Here is a 23,192-nt window from a genome sequence, read left to right on the forward strand (position 1 = left end):
GATTACATTATTAGTAAGCTTGAGAGCACAAGCTCAATGGATTTTTCTATAAATGGGGATCATTTTGCAATTTTCTTTGTCGTGCAAAGTTAGCCTTCTTTATTACTACTTCTGTTTTTAAATATACGATCCTATTGACTTTTGGTCATATATTAAACCATGTATCTTATTTAGATAGTTTGCGCAAATATATATACCTTCAATGATAAAATTAGTTACAACGAAACAAATGATATTTACGCAATTCTTTTTACTAAACAAGTCACAAGAAGTACCTGCAGCAATATATGTTGGAACCGTGCAGTAGATCGAGCCTAGCTACGCAAAAAAACAAAAAGAGAAAAAAAGGGAAAGGAAAAACATTAATCATGCATGAGCAGTATGCCCGGCAACTGGAATTTGTCAAAGATATGGGGAGAGGAGAATAATACAAGTACTACTACTACCTAGCTCTACCATGCATATGCACCCAAAGGCAAACTGGATTATTGGATAAAGCACAGATGCTGGCAAAACAATCCTTAAGCCTCCCCTCCCTGCTTCTTTATTTTTGGGCAGCCTCTACCGGACGGTGCCGTGGTCCATTGGACCAGTAGGTGGCGACATACATGGTTTGGGTTAAGTCTAGGAGAGCAGTGTGTGTGCGCGCGCAAGAGAGAGAGACTGTGAGTCTGGGAGTAGCTCTCTCCCCTCCTTTGGCCATCTTCCTCGTGTATATGCATATATGCATCATCGCAACGGTGTATATTTGTGGTGTGGCGGGTGTGGCATTGGATTGCCCCCATTTTGGCTCGTGCTTCCCAGTTAGGGTAAAACCTGTGGTAAACTTGCTAGCCCCACGCCAAAGTTACCCTTCTTTATTGTTGAAAGGGAGAGGAGGTGTGTGAATTGTGATGGAGGGAGAGAGAGAGAGAGAGAGATAGAAAGAGAGATGTGTGTCAAAGCAAGCAAGAAACCAGTTTCACAAAGAGCTACTACTAGTACTAGTGTACTACTGTGGTACAGTGCCCAATGTCCTTTCTCCGGACTCGACTCCACTAATATTCTCCTCTTCTCGCGCGGCTCGTTATATTCTCGTCATCATTGGAGGCTTTAGCAAGCAAGAAGAGAGGCAGTGGTGGTGGTGGTGGAGGAGGAGCTAGCTAGCCTGTGCTTGCTGATCGGTGCTGAGCTGAGGAATCGTTCGATCGATCGGGCGAGATGGGGAGGGGAAGAGTTGAGCTGAAGCGCATCGAGAACAAGATCAACAGGCAGGTCACCTTCTCCAAGCGCCGCAACGGCCTCCTCAAGAAGGCCTACGAGCTGTCCGTTCTCTGCGACGCCGAGGTCGCGCTCATCATCTTCTCCAGCCGCGGCAAGCTCTACGAGTTCGGCAGCGCCGGGTATAATTAATACAGACACAACAACACACACAACCAACAAACCAGCATCAATTTGAACCTGCAGATCTGCTGTTTTCTCTGATCAATTGCTTCTTTTTTTTGTTCTTTTTTTGTTTCTTTTATCTGCTGCAACGGCGTCCTGCTCCTCTGGGGTTTCTCGTTTTCTTTTTCATTTATTTTTAGCAGGTGCCAAGTAGCCGAGCTACTATACTTACCTGGCCATGTTAATTATTTTATTCCGTCTGTCTGTGTGTGTCTGTGCATACTACTATAGGGACATGGCGCGGTGTTCTTATAAACCGGGAGGCCGGATCCCTAACTAGCATGGGAGGATATCTTTTCAGCGGATCTATACAAACCCTACTCCTGCTGACCTCTTTCTTCCAGTTTCTCCGGGTCTTCCTTGGATTATTATTGCCCATCTTCCGGGTTGTGCGTGTGTCAGAGACAGCTCGAACGACAAATTTCTCAAAACCAGTACTAGAGAGGGTGTGTTGTGTGTGAGAACTGAGTGGAGAGTTAGCATGAAGGCTGCAAACTAGAAAGGAAGGTATGTTCTTTCCTTTTTGATCCATCAGGGGAGCCCCTTCTGGTATTAAGATCTTTCCGGCACATTGATTTTCATACTTTGTGATGACCCTGGAAGAATCGGCGTAGCAGCGTAGCACCGCTCCATTTTGGTCTTACCCTCACCTCCCCATGCTATGAACTGATCAATTTCATTGTTCTTCATCACCCTTCTCCTAGCTTTCCACTTCCTTCGGATCTCATGCCATGTTTCTCAGCATGAATCAAATTTAATTCGTGTTTTCTACTTCCATATATACTGGAAGAAATTTAATTAGATCTATTTTTGCTCGGGAGGTCTTCATACTTTGAGTTCTGATGCCATCACCTTATTTCCCCCCCTTCTCTTGTTCTATCTTCTTCCTCATCTTGGCTTGATCATTTTGATCTGTCAGTTATAGCATGATGCATTCTCAATTTGACTGTATGTAAGTTCAACCGGAAGTATGTTGAATGGATTTTCTATATATCAACACTTGATGTCAGGCCTGCATCTGTTTCGCTTGTGGTGGTGTGGCCAAAATTGTCTATATTTGATCTTTGCTCTTCTTTCTCCTCATTTCATGACGATTCCTACTACGGCTTAAACCATTCTTTATTCTTTACTAATCATGGATGTTGCTTGACTCCTAGTTGTTTCGTACTAGCTCAACTTGGAGATCTTTTCATTATTTGCCTAGTTGGTGGGTACGTTTGTGACAGATCTAAAATGGTGCACGAAAAGTTTTACTTATTATGAAAAAAGGGAGCTTAACAGGGTAATTTCTCTATTTATTCGTGATGACATTTTTTCCTTGATAAGGGGGATTTTTTATAATCTGCACTCACATGTTTATATGTAAAATCTAGCTCTTTTGTTTTGTTTTTGGCATATTTCCCGCTAAGTATAGAGTTCAAGTGGATAACATTATAACTTTTCAAGATCCAATCCACATCTTTGATTGTGAAAATCATACAATAGGGAAAATCAACTGAAGGGTTAATTAGATGCTATATGTATATATATGTGTGTGTGCGCGCGCGCGCCTGAATTTAACTATGTATGCATCCAACTGTTTCATTGAAAAAGATTTGATATTTTTCAGTATATTCTTTTTCGAATATATATTTAATATGTTTCAATCTGTTTTCACCATTATAAGATAAAGCCTATATTCACCAAGCATTTGAGATGATCTTTTCATGCATGAAAAAGCTGTTGTTATCACTTCAACTAACCAGACGATCTAACATGTATTTGTATAAGAAACAGACCTTGATTTCCTTCTGTAAAATCATGCATGTGTTCGTTTTGAATTGGAGTCGGCGCGCCTGTGTTTTGACCGTCAGGAAAGTCTTTTTTTTTTCCCTGAATAGTCAAGGGTCTATACTTCTTGAAGCTATTGGGACACTAATTAATTATTGTTTATACCTCGGACCATCTTTTCCTTCTTCACACCACTAATCAGTTTATGCCTTGGACCATTAATTGTGTTGTTCACAAGCTTCTTGTTTATGGTTTACAAAGCATTCGCCTAGATTTGTGTGTGTCTCTACACATCGATCACTTTTAAATACTTGTCGCTTTCAGTTATTCTTTTAACGTTTGGTTATTTATCTTATTTAAAAAAATTATCGCATTATTATTTATTTTGTTTGTGATTTACTCTATTATCAAAAGTATTTCAAATATGACTTATCCTTTTTTATAAGTGCACTAATTTTTCAAATAAGACGAATGGTCAAATGTTACGAGAAAAAGTTAAAGCAACCACTAATTTAGGGCGGAGGTAGTAAAACCTAGTTATTGTAACCAATAATTTTATCAATCTATAAATGCAACACAAAGTCACTTCGTGATATCTCACACAAAGCCACTTCAACGATGAAAGCTGACTGCATGTTTTATCAAAACACATGTGATCAGTTTGTTGGATGAAAAAAATTATCTATGTCATAAATCAAGAGTTATAATATAAGCTTCTGGCTCTACAAGTAACATTTCTATGTTTTTCTTTTACGTTCATACATACTATGTTTTGCCAAAAAAAACATGATCATTTTGTTGGACGAAAAGAAATAGTAAATATAGAGTGACCTTTGATATCATTATAATATAATCTTCTGCCTCTATAAATAACATCTATGCACTTTTTACGTCGTAGTAATTTGATATATGAGAAATTTACATATAACATTTTTGTGCAGCATAACAAAGACTTTAGAAAGGTACCAACATTGTTGCTACAATGCTCAAGATTCCAACAATGCACTTTCTGAAACCCAGGTATATATGTCTGCATGAACTGGTCATGAATTTCTGCTGTTGGTTTTGGTTTCAAAATGGGTCTTGTTTTTTTACTATATATTTTTTTTGTATGAATATGCAATTATCAATGTCCTGACATTGAAATTAGCTACAGTATAAACCTAGCTAGGTATTTTCATCGTATTGTGAGATTACATTCAATAAAAAGTACACAGATTAGCATAACTGTGTTAATTTGATGATGTATCCCAAAGCTAATTTGCAGTGACTTAAAATATTTTACTTGACACGCATTCTAAAGAATGGCAAAGTTTAGAAGAATTAAACTAGTAGAATTTCAACACCGGCATGCATTAACCATATTTTATGAAATAAATGAAGTTTTTATTGACATGTCAAAGGAGGACAACAAAGACAATCCCTTCTTCCTATATAGTTGGTACCCACTACAAGCATTAACACTATAAAGAAGCATCCAGGTTAAGCCACATCATCGATAATCAATAGCCGTCGGATCAAATGCATCTTTGTTTGTTTAACTGTGAATGTCTTAAGTAAGGAAACTGCCATGGGTAATTAGGCACATCAATGGATGACCCACTTAAGTGCTCCTGGTCATGCATTACATGCATCCCCCATATTAAGCCACTGCTATATCCCTTAACCATCTACCACTCAAATGCCAACTTTACACTTTATTATTTTAGAATGTTTACTTTTGATATTTCAATTCTTCAATTCTGTTTGTAAGCACATATTTACAAAGTTGTTTATCATCACCATAAAATCCCGCAGCAACGCGCGGGGTATCAAACTAGTTGTTTGTTATAATTATACCATATTACAATGCAAGATCGTGCTGTTTAGGGCGTATATGTATTCAGAAATGTTGCACCTAGTATAGGTTTTTACCAGCATAGAATATACAAATAGCTAGTCTAAATGACTTTTTGTGCCCCTAGCTCCCTAGTGTAACCTTACATGAAGTATTCCCTGCATCGGATATGAAGTATATATTCCCTGCATCGACTAATATACAAATATACTCCTAGCTAGGCTAAAATACAGCCACCAGTATGAAGTAAATTAGTCGATGTAGTTCAATATTTAAATATAGATGGTGATTGAATGTACAACCTGATATAGTGCACATCCCAAAAAAATAAGGGTGTACCTCTGTGACCAGATAGTACTCCCTCAGGGGGTATGTCCAGATTCATTGGACTAGGATATGTTACATCCAGTACTAGGGCCCTGTTTAGATTCCAACTTTTTTCTTCAAACTTTTAACTTTTCCGTCACATCGAACTTTCCTATACACAAACTTCCAACTTTTCCGTCACATCGTTCCAATATCTTCAAACTTCCAATTTTGGCGTGGAACTAAACACAGCCTAGGTTGATTTTTCGTGGGACGGAGGGAGTACTCTTTATGGTGATTCTAAATTTCAATCAATCAATTAGAGTACGTCCTCTTAACATTTCAAACAAAAACATAGATGCCCTTGTGCATAATTTCAAAAGTCATGAGATCAAATTGAAATTCTTGAGAACTTACCAACCGCAAAATATCTAAGGAGTTATGTCACTTGGTTATATTTATATCATTGACATCCTGCAACTTATTTGCCCAATAATCAGTATATATAGTTTGCTAGCTGTATCATTAATAGCATGTTTCACAAAATTTTTAAAAAAGAATAAGCCCAACGTATATGTACAAGGAGGCCATGTGACATATTTAGTTAAAATTCACAAACGACTTTTATCAAGTGTTTAAAGAAACCGCAGAAAGTTAATTTGCTCTGTGTAACACTAATATTCAGTGTATGATTCGCCAAACACACAGTTCCTTAGTCGTTAGAACTAGCTGATAAATATTTTTGTGAACTGAACTAATGGTTTTTCTTTTCCTCTGATCCTGAAGAGTTGGTACCATGAAATGTCAAAGTTGAAAGCAAAATTTGAAGCTTTGCAGCGCACTCAAAGGTATTTCACTATGATCTCTCCAAGAAGCATAACTCCTGCAAATACACAATATATTTTTCTATAACATGCATGCAAGTGATAATGTTGTGTTAAGGGAAAGAGGGAAGAAGCAGCCCATAACGTGCATTTACACACATTATTCTGTAATATAGCTGCTGCGAAACTTTATGTGTCATGCAATTTACCTTAATATTTACATTATGCTCTTTGGGTTTTGCTTGATTCTTAAAGGCACTTGCTTGGGGAGGATCTTGGACCACTCAGCGTCAAAGAATTGCAGCAGCTGGAGAAACAGCTTGAATGTGCACTATCACAGGCGAGACAGAGAAAGGTTTATGGCATTCTGCAGTCCTTTGTTTGGAACCAAAATACTTCTGTTTCTAGCCTACCCTGGTTCGCTTGTTATTTGTCCACTGATTTGGATATAGGTGCAATACGTGAGAAGCAATAAAATATACAGTATGTCTTTAGTTTGTAGGTAAAGTTATATATATTTATAAATAGACAGGAGGTGTACGCTAGCTATGGAATATCCCCTTGCTAAAGTTTATATAAAGAGCACCTAACTAATTTGTTTTTGTTCATGGAAGTGAACATAATAACTGGGAATGCTTATCCTACATTATCTAAAGAGAATTGCATAAAATTGTTTCAATCTCTAGCTAATGCATGGTGGTGGTTTGGTAGAAAGCCAAGACATATTTCACTTAGAATATTGATACCTTATTTTATGGTAAAGGTCAACTGATGATATTTTTAAAGAAGTGTGAAAGCTACTATGCAGCATAAGTAATCCCTTTGTTTCATAAATTTGCCCTAAGTCATTATCTTTAACCATCAATTTCTGGAAATTTGTGTAGTTTAACAAAATGTGAACTGTACATTCTGTAAGGATTTTTCATGTTGTGTATCTAACAACATAACCCTTGTGGTGTTAAACTATAGTATCATTTTTTAGAAACTAATGGTCAAAAATATATATAAGTGTTTGAATTAGGACAAACGTAGAATGACAAGTAATTTGAAGCAACTGGGCGTAGCATGTATCTTGATAAATTCACACTATTCTAGGCACGAAGATGATGCATACAGTGGCACTAAATTTCATATAAAAGACTATCTAAGTATAGAATAGAAATATAGAATGGCTAGCACGCATGCCCTTTTTCTTGTTATGGATACATGTGTAGTGACAGGGCCGAGCAACTGCAACATTAATCTAAACTGTCAATTTCAGATATACTACTACTTATGGCTGCTTGTTTAGGCTAATTAATAATTATATGTTTACTCTTTTCAAAATAAAACACTTCAAAGCTGCATGACAATCCCGTCAACGAGGATAGTAATGACAATGAGTAGCTGATGAAATAATATGGCTTCAATTCTGGAGTTTCAGGAAAATTTAGCTGCTAAAAAAAGAATAAGTGAATAACCCAAAGAAAATAGAACTTTGAAGGATAGAGGTAGAGAGATTAAATATACACTAGTATTCATTTTGTGGTGCGTCGTACATGCTTCAAAATCTCCCAAGGACCATAAAAGATCCCAAGAAATAGCTAGGTAGAACACATGAAAGTTCAGAAACTGGATATAATCTACACTTCATTATATTACTGTCAACTCAATATGACTGTGCTTGAATGGTTTTTGTGCAGACGCAACTGATGATGGAACAAGTGGAGGAACTTCGCAGAAAGGTACATTATCAATCCAAAGTTTCTCAAGCATACATACAGTATCAGCATTGCCATGGGCGGGTGACTTCAGGAGTGCTAGCTACTAGTGATAATCTAAATTAAACCACGAAATGACTTGGCTAGCTTTGACAATGCATCTATATTGCCAGCAAGGCTGCTAGGGTATACCGCATGCAAGTTAATTAGGGTAGATCGTGTAGCCTTTGACTGTATAACTAAAGAAATGGTAGCTTCGTTCTTGCGAGAGATTTCTTTCATGAGAGTTGTTACATATTATACTATCTCCAATATATTTTTCTTGTGCCACAGGAGCGTCAGCTGGGTGAAATTAATAGGCAACTCAAGCACAAGGTTCTTATTCACTCGGAAATCTGTTATGCCAATGCGGTGCACATATAATTATTTATTGATTGAATTTTCGTTCATATATTCTCATATCCAATGCTGCAGCTCGAGGTTGAAGGTTCCACCAGCAACTACAGAGCCATGCAGCAAGCCTCCTGGGCTCAGGGCGCCGTGGTGGAGAATGGCGCCGCATACGTGCAGCCGCCGCCACACTCCGCGGCCATGGACTCTGAACCCACCTTGCAAATTGGGTAAGATTAATCAAGAAAAGCCAAGACCAGAAATGCATATACTTATAACTTCTAGCTCAAATGCATACAGCTCGATCACAGCATCCGAACTAGTAGAACTAATGAAAGATTCTCATCGAACTGACTGTGTATATCTTGCTTCCATTATATTATCTGAAAAACGATTATGTTACTAGGTATCCTCATCAATTTGTGCCTGCTGAAGCAAACACTATTCAGAGGAGCACTGCCCCTGCAGGTGCAGAGAACAACTTCATGCTGGGATGGGTTCTTTGAGCTAAGCAGCCATCGATCAGCTGTCAGAAGTTGGAGCTAATAATAAAAGGGATGTGGAGTGGGCTACATGTATCTCGGATCTCTCTGCGAGCCACCTAATGGTCTTGCGTGGCCCTTTAATCTGTATGTTTTTGTGTGTAAGCTACTGCTAGCTGTTTGCACCTTCTGCGTCCGTGGTTGTGTTTCCGTGCTACCTTTTTATGTTTTGATTTGGATCTTGTTTGAAAATAATCTTACCAGCTTTGGGTAAACTGTTTATTACGTACTCTATAGCATATGTGACCGACGACAACGGCTTCATTTTAGATGATGTGTATGGATGATTTCTTTCCAAAATCACATCTTTAGTATAAGAGCAATTTTACCATCCAATACCAAATTTTATACTAGAAAACATTTTGGGATATCAAAATTTATGGTACCTCCAGGTACCAAATGTTAATGGTAAACTTTCATAATATACAAGTCACTCTAGGATATTTATGACAATTTTTAGTTTTTTCTTATTGTTGCCCTTGTTAAATACATGAGAAATTTTACATCACTTAAAAGGTATCAAGAGGTATCAAATTTTTTTAATACAAAATTTAGTACTTCCTCCGTTTCATATTATAAGACTTTCTAGTATTGCCTACATTCATATATATGTTCATTAATCTAGACATATATGTGTCCCTAGATTCATTAACATATATTTGAATGTGGGCAATGCTAGAAAGTCTTATAACTTGAAACTGAGGTAGTGTATCGAGAGGTACAAAATTTTACACTAAAATATGGTATCTCCCAGTACTTACTCAATAACTATAAAATTACTCTAAATATGTACTCCCTCTATTTCAGATTATAAGTTGTTTTAACTTTAGTTAAAGTTAAACTGTTTCAAGTTTGACCAAGTTTGTAGATAAAAGTAGTAACATATTCAACACAAGACAAATATATTATAAAAACATATTGAATTATAGATTTAATTAAATTAATTTGGTATTGTAAGTATTACTAAATTTGTTTATAAATTTGGTCGAATTTAAAATAGTTTGACTTTAACCAAAGTCAAAACAAATTATAATCTAAAACAAAGGTAATACATTGTATCACTCTCATGAATGGATTGTAACATACATTAATTTAATCACTATTTTAGTTCTTGTGCAAAAGTTGAAAACGATTTATGTTTGGAATCTTTTTGTGGTGTATATATATGAAACCATTCCTCTACCATCCTTCCCCAACCATAATCCTCACAACCGTTAGCCCCATTGTGATCTCACCCAGTTGCTAGCCTCTTTTGTCACCTTGTCACAACTCTCCTCCATTCATTACACAATGGCATCAGCCTTCTAATCCTCGTTGTGTAGCAATCTTTCACATGCTTGACACACATGAAGGTATGATCAGCATCTAATTTGTTTTCTTTTTCTGATTTAGTATCACCATCCAATATGTGACTTCAATTCTTGGATTTTCTATTAATATTTTTTTAGAGTAATCACTTTGACGATTCATGAAATTGTGAGGCGCGGTTATAATCTAGCACACAAATTTGTAAAATATTTATTTTTATATACAAACTATATAGTGCGTGTGAACCATAGCCAAAACAACTCATGGTTACAAGAAAATTTGTGACGATATATAACATATATAACATATTGGACTTTTGATCGACATCCCCTTTTCAATGAAAACACAACATGTATGCAATGTTTATCTCCAGAACTTCATTCCAGCTAGTACTGTTTAGTTATCGAATAATGACAATGACATGACAATCAGAAGCATGAAGATGATCTCGTTTTTTTCTTGTAACGGTATGGGTGCAAACTAATTGTACTATTGAATAAAGGAATCTGATCGAATTTGCCATAACCCAATAATTAATCAAGTAGGATGTCATGTGCACTCATCAATTGATTGGTACGTACATATGCATTCAATATTATACAGAATTTTTTCCTTCAGTTTCTGTAGATTGCTGAAGCTGTAGCCTTTATCTCACAAGGGAAGGTGGCTCAACAGGCACGCAGGGCCATCTGATCATGGCCGAAAATGATTGGTGTTGCTGATATTGATGAATGTACTTTCGTTCAAGGTGAGAGAAGAACGTTGGAAGAATCCAGTTAATGGCGCAAGTACATACTAGTAGTAGATTTAATTCAAACTGCTGGTCTAGTTAAATACGTACTATATTCATATTTATTTAGATGATATTTTATTTAAACATATAATAGACGCAAATATAGAAACGCTTGTATACACTTATATATTTGTCCTTATGAACACTCATGCACACCATGCTTCCAATTATGAGTGTATATCATAAGAATGATAAAGTTATCGTAGGAGCCTCGTTGTTGACAAGTACATTGCTAACAACTTAAAGAACAATTAACCGTAAATACGAACAACCATACCTACTAAGTGTGATACTTAAACTCGATACACAGGTTCATTATAAAGGACCTTAGCAGGTAAGCTAGACTGTTTGCTTTTTAAAGGTTAAATTTGATGCCAATGTGCTTTCAAGGTTGTGTTCTTTTCTTCTGAAGATGCCCCGTTCGTTTCTTCTGCAAGGGTATGATAAAATTTTGGATTCTCGTGGCACGCTTTTTAAACTACTAAACGATGTGTTTTGTGCGAAAACTTTCTATATGAAAGTTGCTCTAAAATATCATATTACTCCATTTTTCAAGTTTGTAATAATTAAAACTCAATTAATCACATGTTATTACCACCTCGTTTTGCGTGAAACACTTAATCTTTATCTTCATCTTCATCTTCAGTAGATTCAAACACCACCTAAGATTAAATTTTTTACGCAAAACGAGATGGTATTAACGTATGATTGATTGAGTTTTAATTATTACGAACTTGAAAAATATATTAATATGATATTTTAGAGCAACTTTTATATAGAAAATTTTCGCACGAAACATATCATTTAGTAGTTTAAAAAAGTGCCACGAAAATCTTAATTTTTCATCCAACTCTTATTAGAGAAAAGAACGGGACCAGTCAATTCAGTCAGCTTATCTTGGGCCGTTTGTTTGTTTACTTCGAACACAGTCAATAATTAAATAACAAAGTACTAAGAACGAGGAGGGATTAAGATCATCTAGCTTCTCTCTAACGTGGATTACTCATTACTGATATATGGCCGGGTTCCTTATGTAGCGGGTCCACACGTCAACAATTGAAAATCAGAGAGAAGTAATTGAGTCGCACTTAATTTAAAAAAGTTATACTCGAAATTTACACCGAAAGTTCAGAAATATGAGTGTAGCTGACTCGAAATAGATATATGCCCTGTTCCTTCCACATTTAGAACTGTGGAAGGATAAAGAGGCAAATTTGGAATATTCCACACATTAGTTTTGCAACGACTAGCTAGGAGCTTCTGTATAGGACAAATGATCCCAGTCCTACAAAATCATAAAGACATTCCAGTTGATACACAATCATGCATCATGATCAAGTGGATCAATAAATTATATATGCAAAATGGACCAGTTCAGCTCTCGGTTCAGTGACGTACTAGTATAACCATAAAGGTTCAATTTGCAAACATTGAAAAACCCAATACCGGACCAGAAAAACAGAGACATACCAAATGAACCGTTTATCATTATACCACTGTACACAGGTGTATTATCTCTATGACATAATTTACTTACATGCAGTATCTAATCATCGCAGTAATTACATGAACCTCCCAATGATCATGCCAGGTGCCAGGCCGGGCCAACCAACCAGCTGCTTGCCTGCTTCTAATTAATTGTTCCTACCAGACCGTCTAATCATCGATATATTCCACCGCATTCCGACACGTACCACTCTCCTCCAGCTGGATAATCCTCGGCAGAAAAAGAAAAAGGAAACGAAAGGGAAAGAGAGCTTTGTCTCCGTTGATTAACAGCAGCAGTAAGCTAGCTTAGGCTGTGAAATGGCGCGACTGCCCTCCCACCCAACCGATCCCGTGTCGCGTCGCGGTCGCGCGGGCCAAATATTGATTCACCAGACGACGCCCGTGAGGCGGGTGGCGAGGCGGCCCAGTCGCCCGCGCGGGCCGGCGGCGGGGCGCGCGCGCGGCAGCAGGGTGGAGCGGCACAGCGGGCACGTCAACCGGCCGAGGTCGATCCACCGGTCGATGCAGCCGCGGTGGAACGCGTGCGCGCAGTTGCCCAGCCGCCGCACCACGTCATCCGCCTCCAGCCTCTCCAGGCAAACGATGCACCCCGCCACCGCCTCGTCGTCGTCGCAGCCATGACAGCCGTGCTCCGAGGCCGCGAGCAGCTGGGCGAACTCGAGGGGCGGGAGGCGGTCCTTCACCTCGTCGGGCAGCGGGGCGTCGACGGCAGCCGGGCGGCCCGATCGCTCCGGGTGGTGGCAGATCCCGACGACGAAGAGCATCAGCTGGAGGGCCTCCCTGATGGCGGCGAGGAGCTTGGCCAAGGCGATGAGCGGCTTGGGGATCGCCATGCAGTAGCACACCAGAGGGAACCCCATGATCGCCGCTGTATCGAGCTTGCTACGCACAATTGGCAATACTACTATACACCGAGTCGCCGAACACCGATGGATGCACGGAAGCAGAGACTGCGGCGAAAGAGAGTCGTGGAAAGCAAAGGGGGAGGATGGTGACGAGTGACGACTAGTCGTTACGAGCGCGCGCGCTTATATAGAGCGCCAGCGGTGATGGGCGCCGGTCGGCGGTCGCGGGCGGTGTGGTGAGGTGATCGATACCGAGACGTTTTCACGTGGTTTTTGGTGGATAACGCGCGTGCGGCGTGCGGAAGGAACCAGAGGCGCGCTTGCCGTACGTTTTAACCGCGTGGCGTGGCAAGCTGACGCGTAACGGGACAACGTCGCGGGTTGTTTTGAGTTCGTTTGAGTTTGACCGGGGTGGTGCCCCCGCCGCCCTGGTACGTGCGCACGGACTACGGGCGTGGGGGCACATGGGAAACACACGCCGAAACTTGATTTGGGCGAGGGCGAGTGGGCGTGGGGTCCCCGGCGCGGCAAAGACGGATGACGGGCTCGCTGGTCAGACGGAAAATTCGTAGGTGCTTCTACTCCATACTGTTGCTTGTGTTGTTTAATCCTACTAATAATACACTTGTACAACTTGCTATGCGGTTTTCGACTTTTCTCGCTTCACCAGAGTACAGCACGGAAGTGGAGTCATGTTTTGCTTTTTTTTCCCCGATGCTCACTGCGTGACGGAGTCCACCAGGCACTAGTGGTTCAGAGCGAGACTCAAGGGTACTATACGGAGTAATTCGCAACCGTATGTCCATGTTCAATTCATACAGTTGACAGGCGCTATCCGAGATGAAGACGATCGAAGAACAAGTCAGCGCTTGACGGTTGTAAACCACATTGGCTAGTCCTAGTGTGGACGAGAGAGAGGACACATCCGTTAGTTGCATTGATGGAGACACTAGCACATGGATAGAGATGGACGGTTGGGATTGGGACACAGATAGCAGTGACGAACTTGGTAACGTTATGGGGAATAGGTTTTGCAATCAAACTAGTCTAGGGCAGATTCTGAGTTGGAAAGAGCGAAATCGAACTATGTAACATTAAAAAAAATATTCAAATTAATTTCTTGATACAATTTTTTTTGAAGAAAAAGTAAATTTCATATAATTACAAATATATTAACTAATCTATCATAATACCATAGATTTTAAATAATGTACCATAAAACTACAAATTTAACACCAAATTCATAATAAAACTATAAATTTAACGTGAAGTATGGTAAAACTATAAATTTATTAACAAAGTTATCATAAATCTAGATTTAGTATCAATTTAATAACAAAACTTAGATATTTATAACTCAATGTAACATTAGTGCTAGAAACTCAAACTCTAAATTATATAGGTTTTGTGATAATTGTATTACTAAATCTTTAGATTTGCAATAGTTTAGTTAAATTATATGTGGTTTTGAGAAACTTACTTGGAAAAGAAAATGACAAAAATCAATTTTCAAGTATGGTCTTTTCAAAAGCTACCCGCCTTACTTTAAATAGGGTAATGGGAGAGGATGACAATGACTAGAGAGAATCAAAGCCAATAAGACTGGAGAACTTAAGTGGTGATTATATGTTAAAGGTGGATGATAGTGTAACCACTCTGCTTCTCTAGATTGAGGAGATAGCGAAATTGATGATGGGAGAGGGGGGAGGGGTATAGGGCCTAGATAGATGGATAATCTACTTGAAAAGGTTGAAATGAGTTAGGTGATGGTGCGATGGTACTAGAGGGATTATAAGACGTAGTCAATTTTTCTGAGCAATTTTGTATTTTATCTCCAGATCTAAAGACGCGATTGCATTTCCTACACATTCATTGCTATAATCTGCATCGTTATAGTTAGCATGATCCAAATACATGTCACAATGAAATTTTTTTTTTCGCTGGTCTTTAGAGCAACTAGAAAAATTGTGCTTTTCTTAAAATATGAATTTAATAATCTATTTTTTTTACACTAAATGTATTTGTTATTGGACTACTGGTTGATCAAAATCTGTAAAATTTACGTTTTAAAATCAGGACGCACCACATAAAAAAAAAATTCAACCGAGGCAGTATCGCTCTAAAGCCAACAACACGGGGACCGATGTCAAAAACATTATAGGCGCTAGTCGCCATCTGTGCCCATTTCGTCCTGACGAAAAAAGATTTAGGAGAACAAGAACTTTTGCAAGTTTTTAAGGAGAGCATCTTGGCTTTGTGGGCGCCTGGGCAATCATGGATCATGGCCACCTCATGGTTGTGCTCTCGCAAACCCCTCTTCTAAACCCCAGCGGCACAGTGGCACACGACGGTGCACGTTGCAATCAATTGCCTTTGCGTGTTTACATGGGAAGGGTGCACGAATTCGGTGAGCCATTCTCTCTGTCGCGAAGAGGCATGTCTACCGGTGGCACGCACGGCCGAGCGCATGATTTCGGTTCGCTGCGCGGTCTCTTTCGCGGTTAGGCGAGTGAATTGACACCGAGACACAGCGATGTGCACGGCAGCACGGGGAATGGGGTAGAATTTGCCGCGGCAGTAAGAGATTGGTTCGAGTTGGCTGTTGCTGTCGGGCAAGATTTGGGTCGCGTTACGCAGCTACGCTCGAGCCGCAGCGTGACCAGCGTGGCTGGAAAAGGGTTCTCGTAGACGATTGGAGTTCGAGAATCAATGCGAAAAGCAAACGGTGCCGAATGTACCAAGAATGGGTCGACAGCCATTTGGCCGAACCGCTGAAGGGAGATGCATGACAGGAGAGGCGGAACAAATGAACAAATACGTTCACGGAGCAGGTATGATAGTAGTAACACGACACTGTTTGATGGATGATCCAATGAGGATGTCCAAATTAACTCATGTCACTGCCATGGTTTCTTGTATATGATTGCTGCCATGTTGATTGGATGCAAAAGTGCACCATTAACATTATTAGAGCTGAAAGGCTCGTCAGTTACAGTTGCGGCATCCAAATCAATTGATGGATAGGTACCGGATGTGGAATAAGTTCACTTTAGTTCTTTCAATTTATCGTCCAGTCTAGAAAACCGGACAATACATCCCCTAACTTATAAAACTAGTACAAACGAGGTCCCTCGGCAGTATTGACCCTGGTTTTAGCTGACGTGGATCTTTTGACTAAGTCTTTGTCCTACTATGCATTGACGTGAGGCTTGCATGACAGATTGATCCAAAAAAAGAGCAAAATTGAAAAAAAAATAAAAAAATAAAACAAAAGATGTGGGGCCCATATGTCAGTCAAGCAAGAAGATAAAATTGTGTGTTAGTGGGTCCCACTTCCTCCACCTCACCCCTCTCCTCCATCTCCTCCCCCTCGCTCTCAATGGTGAGTCAACGGCGACTGAATATGCCAAGGGAGGCAATTGTGGCGGAGGTGGCCAGCGAGGCAGCGAGGAGGGAGTTGCGGCGTTCCGGTGGAGGAGAGGATGGAGGCGAGGGAGCCGACGAGCTCGAGCTCACCATCCCTGCTCCAGCCTCATGAGGCGTTGGAGGAGTCAGAGGAGAAGGCCGAGCCGCATCAATGCCACCACCAGCAGTGGTGACGGTAGCGGGGTCTAGGGCGGCGGTGCTTGCGAGCAAGCCCTTGCGGTGGTCGAGGCATCACATCGTCGGAGGGAGGAGATGGGGGTGTCGGGGAAGGTGTCGTCGAGGTATTGGAGGATAAAAGACTCATAGGCGGTGTGGCCGGCATGGAGGAAGACGGGGATCCTCTTGTGGATGAGGTTGGAGCGTAGCAGGAGGTTGCTCTAGTTACCGAGGTCAGACGGGGATTTTCCCGACGCCTAGAAGGGACCGGCTTGGGGGAAGGGGCTCGACAGTGGTGGAGGGGTAGAGATGGTGGCATCGATGCCGAGAACAACCTCCTCCTACGCTCAAACCCTACCATCTCCGCCCCTCCACCACTGCCGACGCCCCGCCGACAACAGAGCTCCTCGCTAGGGACAACAGTGAAGAGGCGGCGGCCTAAATCTGTGCTTTGGACCTGCACTGGAGTTAAGCAGATCTCCCAGGCCTTGTGTTTTCTATCAACATGTTTTTGGCACGTCCAGTGGGACACGAATTTTATATCCACATGTCTGAAGAAGAAGTCAATGCCAAGATCATTCAATCTCGGCTCGGGGGGCAATCACATCAATATCAACTCATGAAAGCCGATTACAAGATCAGACAGAAGAGAATTTTGGAGCATGAGTCCTGATACTCCAAAACTGGGGGGCATGTGTTAACAGTGAAATTTGGTAATTGGCAAAGACGTCATCGGCTTAGAATCATTATCGGCTGCAGCATCTCAGAATCAGCCGATGAGAGTTATCAAGTTGCCAATAGTCGGATTCCTGCTATATTCGGTTAAGGAAATCAATCTACTAAAGGAAGCTTATCCCTAAGTGACCGAGTTTAAAAAGGATGCGGCATGGCAGTTTATCTATTAATTAAGAATAGTTTGTTAGTTTCCTTTTATCTTTAGGAAAGTGTGTTTAGTGTCCGATAAGGACTTTATATTTTCCTTTTATCTTTAGGTTAGTTTCTTTCTTGTCCGACAAGGACTTGTATCAATCCATGGGTATAAATATGTACACCCGGGGTCTATGTAATCTATCTCCATGATCAATATAATTCGGCGCATCGCCACCTTTTACCTTTTCTACTTTATTTTATCGTCCAGCGGAACTTGGCACCCGATGCGGGGCTGCATCGTCTTCGATCTCCGGCGAAGGGATAAGTCCAATGTTCCGTCGGCCCAGGCAATTTTATCGTTTACGTCGGCGTCGTTCGAGGCTGCATCAGTACATTCGACCTCTTGGATTGCTCTAGTTTGGATGATATATTTACCTACCTATTTATCATATGTCTCTGTTAATCTAGTCTTAGCATATCAATTTAGCTCTATCGACTGCTTCTCGTTTTAAGGTTTCTGCCGGTATCGGCTAAATCGTGTTGCTAGATTAGATTAGCTTAGACATCTACCACCCTGAAAACTCAGTCAACGGCTTGATTGTCTAGATATTATGTTTCTTTTCATACTTAGTGTTGCATCAGTTAAGTTTGATATACTAAGTCGTGTTTAGAACCATAATCTCTAGCCTACTTCTTGATTGCCAATAAGGGTATCATCGGGGTTTCAGCCGGTGAGTTATCTGGACGTTGCATCGGCTCATAAGGATTGCATATATATATAAGTTGGATTTAGCCGATGGCAACAAAGGTTTCACTGTTTAATCAAATCTTGTGGATCTTATGACATCGGACATCCAGCCGATGTGTGCTTTAACCTTCGGATCAATATTTGTTCTACTATTTCATATTATATTGTTAGCCGATTGGTTTCTACTGGATTATATTGCTATATTATATTATCATCAGCCGATTGCCTTTATATCATTATCTACATTGAACATATAGCCGATTGCTTAAACCCTATCGTTATCGGCTGGTATCGGCATCGGCTATTATCGACTATCGGCTGGAACTACTCCATCGGCTTGTCAGCCGATCGGCTGTTTGATCTATTATTTGCAAATCTTGTCAGTTGCAGGATTAAACTGACTGTCACGCCCGCATCGCATTAATCTTTGGACCTGCACAGGAGCTAAGCAGATCTCCCAGGCCGGTGTGTTCGATTTTTTCGTCAACAGGCGGGGAGACCGTGGCTGTCGTGAGGGCGGCGCTGCGGTGGTCGGCCACACCCCAGCGTCGCCAACGGGGTTGGGGAGTGAGGAGGGCCATTGAGGCTATGGAGTGTCGTTGTCGCGAGCAACCCCGCTCGGTGGCCCAACCGGCGAACATCTTCTAGGAGCTCGCCCGCCGCTGCTCCGCCCTTCTCCTTGTAGTGCAGGGTAGAGAGAGGGGGATAGAGAGAAGATGGAGTGAGGATGACATGTGGGACCACATGGGCCCCACTTTTTTATTATTTTGTGTGTAGCTGGTTATGTGGGTCCCACGGTTTTTATTATTTTTCTAAGATCGAATTGTCACGCAAGCGCCACGTCAATGCCACGTGGGACGAGGATCTAGTCAAAGGAGCCATGTAGGTGCCACGTCCACGTCATCCAAAACTAGGCACAATGCTGCGGAGGGACCTCATCTGCACGGTTTTGTAAGTTGGGGATGGGTTATATCCGGTTTTCTAGATTGAGGATGGAAATCAGACTAGGCAACAAATTGAGGGACCAACTGTGAAATTATTCCACCGGAAGATGGCCCAAGGACCTAATTCAGCCCATCATCCCTCGGAAGATGGAATATTGTACTGCTTTGAATTACGTTTCAGGGCATTTACATACCTCTGGATTAATTAATTTCAAAACATAGTACTCCACTAAGTTTGAATATCGAAAAACATATGGAGATGTTATACAGAGTAGAATAAAAAAAGACTGAGAATGTGTTGGCATCAAAATCTTTGCTAGGCCCTCAAAAGCTTTAATTACAGGTTTGAAATAATCTCTTCAGACCTCTTAGGTGGTTGAGAAGACCCCCCTACTCCCTACCTAAATCCTACTCCAGGAAATATGTATGAAAAGAAGACACATTGTACAACCTAAACATGATCAAATATCCAGGAAATATTATATTAGCATATGATAATGTTATCAAGAAGCAAATGAAGAAAGCTAGCGCGATGAATAGCACAGCACGAGCAGAAAAACGAAAATGACTACAGGACTAAATGCAGGAGCAGTGAGCAGTCCATCTATCCATTCATCAGCTGATTCTTGTACTGGCAGGCTAGTATCTATATTTCTATGTTCACAACACAGATAACTTCCACAAAGTTCAAGTTAAAGCTGGCCGATAACTTCCACAAAGTTCAAGTTAAAGCTGGCCACAAGATCAATCGTTGCTGCAAGTTTCATGCTTTACGTAGCTTAGCAGGAGAGTAGAGTAATGAATATATCAAGAGATCACCAACATAAGACACATGTGAACTGATGGAATAGAAGAAACGCCAAGGCTTCAGAGTCGAACATCCTTCAGAAAACATCTGCATGGCAAAAAAGGGGGTTTCATATCAAATGTACAGGGATACTACATCGATAATAGACAAAGGTTAAGATGATTCACAAGACATTAGAAATGCTAGGCAGCTGAAGGAGAAGTTAAATATTTTCGAAGTAGAACATAATCAAATTCCATGCCATGTTCCATTGATGTCCCAGTTGTGAAGCGATTTGAACATTGCTTGGATTGCTTTAGAAATTTGGCGGTATGTCATGCTGGCATTAAAGAATATATCATCTAAGCAAATAAAATGCAGCTTGCACCAGAGAAGAGTAAGCAGGGAGGCCTAGGAATTGTTGTATGGGCTTTATGTTTATACAGATAGATTAAACAATCGGCTGCAAAAAATATCAAATTACTCAATATAGAATTAGAACTGTTGGGACTAAGATTAAAAGAAACATATATATTACAAGGACACTGACATAGACAATAATATCCAGAAACAGTATCTGAAGTGCGAGTACGGTAGGATAAATGGCAGTCAGACATACTAGGTTCTGCTTCTAGTTAGCGCTTCTTATTTGATGTTGAACAAAATACCTTGTTGGCTCTTGTTGTGATGGGAATTTACACCTTGTAAACAGAATAATGAAAAGAATGGAGCATAGTCTAAATCTGTTTTTTTTTCCATCAACAGTCAGAATATAACTTACGATCATAAATAGACACAAGTCCAGGACATCAAGAAAATAAGAAGATTTCATCTAATCCTGGTCAGTGCTGACTAACATTGAGGGAAGGGGCAGAGGAGGTGGTACAATCACAGGATGAAATAATGGACAAATGAAGGTGACAAAGTGTCATAAAAAGTGCTTGTGTGCTGATTGATGTTTCGATTTGGTTTGAACCGATAACCTTTGTTCAGTTGGGGCAAGTACAACACCACTATAATAATCGTGCCTTCTAGTTTGTATGGAAATGAAGCATCTTGTATTGTCGATCATTCCAGAAACATATCCACCAGACAGTTCATCACAAATTGAGTTCACCCAACAATATTAGGAAATTCTAAGGGCCTGTTCACTTTGATGCCAAAAAAAACTTTACTAAATTTTGGCAGGATTTCTTATATAGTTACCAAAATTTGGCAGCAAACTAAATGTAGCCACTTTTTTGGCTACTTTAACAAAATTTGGTAAGGTTGAAAATGGCATCAAAGTGAACAGGCCCTAACCTTTATAGGACTGATGAATGAGGTTACTTTTGCAGTATAATGTGGAAGCTTCTGATAAATCAAATTCAACAATCCCAAAATCTAATACTAATGTTTAGAATCAGCATTATTCAATCTTAAAAATATTATGCTATGAATCAATAGACTATTTGAACCATGAAGGGCCAAAGGAACCAACCTCGTCAGACCCTGAGAAGCTGGACCTTGTTCTCAAAGGCAATCGATATCCACTCCGGGTAAGCTGCCGCCCATTGCAGTTGGTTTATCTCTGCACCGGCATCATACACCATCACAGGATCAATCCCCTCGGCCGGCACTGCGCCGGGCGTCGCTGGCAGCTCCCAAATCAGCGCTTGGCCGTCGTCCCCAGCCGAGCAGAGGTGCCTCGTGGCCTGTGGCGCCCAAGCGACCGCGTTGGCGCACGCCCGGTGTCTGTGTAGCTCGGCCACCGGCACCCCGGGCGCGCGCATGTCGAGCACGACGACGGCGCTGCTGTCCATGAGCAGGGTGGCCATGTAGTGGAAGTCATAGCGGTTCCATGCCAGCCTGAGGAGCGGCGTGTCCGGGCGGGGGCTCTCGTAGAAGATGGTGGAATGCTCCTTGTCCCGGAGGTCGAAGACGCGGACGGAACCGTCGGCTGAGACGGAGGCGAAGATGCCGTTCTCCCCCCAGGCGATGTCGTGCACGGCCTTGTCGTGCGCGATGAGCTGCGTCTCGACGACGCCGCGCTCGATGTCCCAGATGGTGCAGGTGGTGTCGATGGAGGCGGTCCCGATGCGGCGGGGCTCGGCCTCGTTCCAGTCGAAGGAGGTGAGGGGGGCGCAGAACTCGGAGGCGGATGTCTTGCGGTTGTCGAGGACGGAGCGGAGCTCGGGCGCGGCGGCGGTGGCGGTGGCGGCGAGATCGTCGAGCGGGGCAAGCCAGAGCCGCAGCGCGTCGGAGGAGGAGGCGAGGAGGTGGGGCGCGGAGGCGGCGCGCGGGTGGAACTGGAGCTTGGTGGGCGGGTAGGGGTGGTCGAAGGAGAGCGCGGGGAGGGCGCGGAAGGAGGCGGCGGTGGGGTGGACGGGGTCGAAGGAGAGGAGGGAGACGCGGTTGTGGAGGTCCTCGAGGAAGCTGCCGGCGGCGAGGACGGGCGCGGAGGGGGAGAAAGCCAGCGCGTAGATGGAGTGCGGCAGCTCGCAGGTGAAGGCGTTCGGGTTCTGCGCCTCCGCCGCCGAGGCGGCTACCGACGGCGGCTTGGGCTGCTCCATGGGAAAAATCGTTGGATTCGCTTCGCTTTGCTTCCTTTCTTTCTCGGGTGGATTTGGGGATGAATGGACTCACGCGCCGCGGTGGTTGATCGGGTCGGGGAGTTCAGAGTAAAAAACGCGAGCAGCCAGGCCGAGCAGGTAGGAGGGACGGCGAAGGAGGAGGAGGCGCGTCAACGCGCGCGTGCCACGGCAACCGGCCGGTAAACGTCAGCTCGGCACGAGGGTTGAACGGGCGACGATGTGGGCATGCGGCCGCCGGGCTGCTGCAGTTGGTGGCCGCCTGAAGCTGATTCAACGGTGGGGCCAGACCGTCAGTGACTTATAGTCAAAGCTGGTTTCGACTTTCGACTGGAATCAGTTTAACTTAAACAGGATGTACTCATTTACTCAACCAGCCTCTCATGAGTTCTTGAGCAACCGGCAGGACAGGTCAGTCCTCTCAAGCAATGCAAACGATGCT

General features: G+C 41.9%; 3 protein-coding genes across 4 annotated transcripts; 1 reads left to right on the forward strand and 2 right to left on the reverse strand.

Moving 5' to 3' along the window:
- The first annotated feature begins 1,028 nt into the window (after positions 1–1,028).
- LOC127763292 (MADS-box transcription factor 6) lies at positions 1,029–9,019 on the forward strand. Of its 2 annotated transcripts, none has more exons than XM_052287947.1 (8): positions 1,029–1,382; positions 4,137–4,215; positions 6,125–6,186; positions 6,418–6,502; positions 7,845–7,886; positions 8,196–8,237; positions 8,337–8,482; positions 8,659–9,019. In XM_052287947.1, exons 1-8 carry the CDS (start codon positions 1,201–1,203, stop codon positions 8,756–8,758), a joined length of 738 nt encoding a protein of 245 aa, XP_052143907.1. In that variant the 5' UTR covers positions 1,029–1,200; the 3' UTR covers positions 8,759–9,019. The 2 variants fall into 2 exon arrangements, with proteins under 2 accessions (XP_052143907.1, XP_052143906.1); XM_052287946.1 differs by having other exon boundaries at positions 1,034–1,382; positions 6,418–6,517.
- A 3,343-nt stretch (positions 9,020–12,362) lies between these two features.
- On the reverse strand, positions 12,363–13,417 carry LOC127763674 (brassinosteroid-responsive RING protein 1-like). Its single transcript, XM_052288450.1, has one exon. The coding sequence runs from the start codon at positions 13,262–13,264 to the stop codon at positions 12,770–12,772; it is 495 nt and encodes a 164-aa protein (XP_052144410.1). The 5' UTR covers positions 13,265–13,417; the 3' UTR covers positions 12,363–12,769.
- A 6,434-nt stretch (positions 13,418–19,851) lies between these two features.
- LOC127763589 (protein TRANSPARENT TESTA GLABRA 1) lies at positions 19,852–23,085 on the reverse strand. Its single transcript, XM_052288339.1, has 2 exons — positions 21,661–23,085; positions 19,852–20,288 (listed from the first exon to the last, which is right to left on the reverse strand). The coding sequence occupies exon 1, from the start codon at positions 22,730–22,732 to the stop codon at positions 21,665–21,667; it is 1,068 nt and encodes a 355-aa protein (XP_052144299.1). The 5' UTR covers positions 22,733–23,085; the 3' UTR covers positions 19,852–20,288; positions 21,661–21,664.
- Positions 23,086–23,192: the final 107 nt, after the last annotated feature.

The sequence above is a fragment of the Oryza glaberrima genome, chromosome 2, assembly GCF_000147395.1.
Source record: "Oryza glaberrima chromosome 2, OglaRS2, whole genome shotgun sequence".
NCBI classification, from domain to species: Eukaryota; Viridiplantae; Streptophyta; class Magnoliopsida; order Poales; family Poaceae; genus Oryza; species Oryza glaberrima.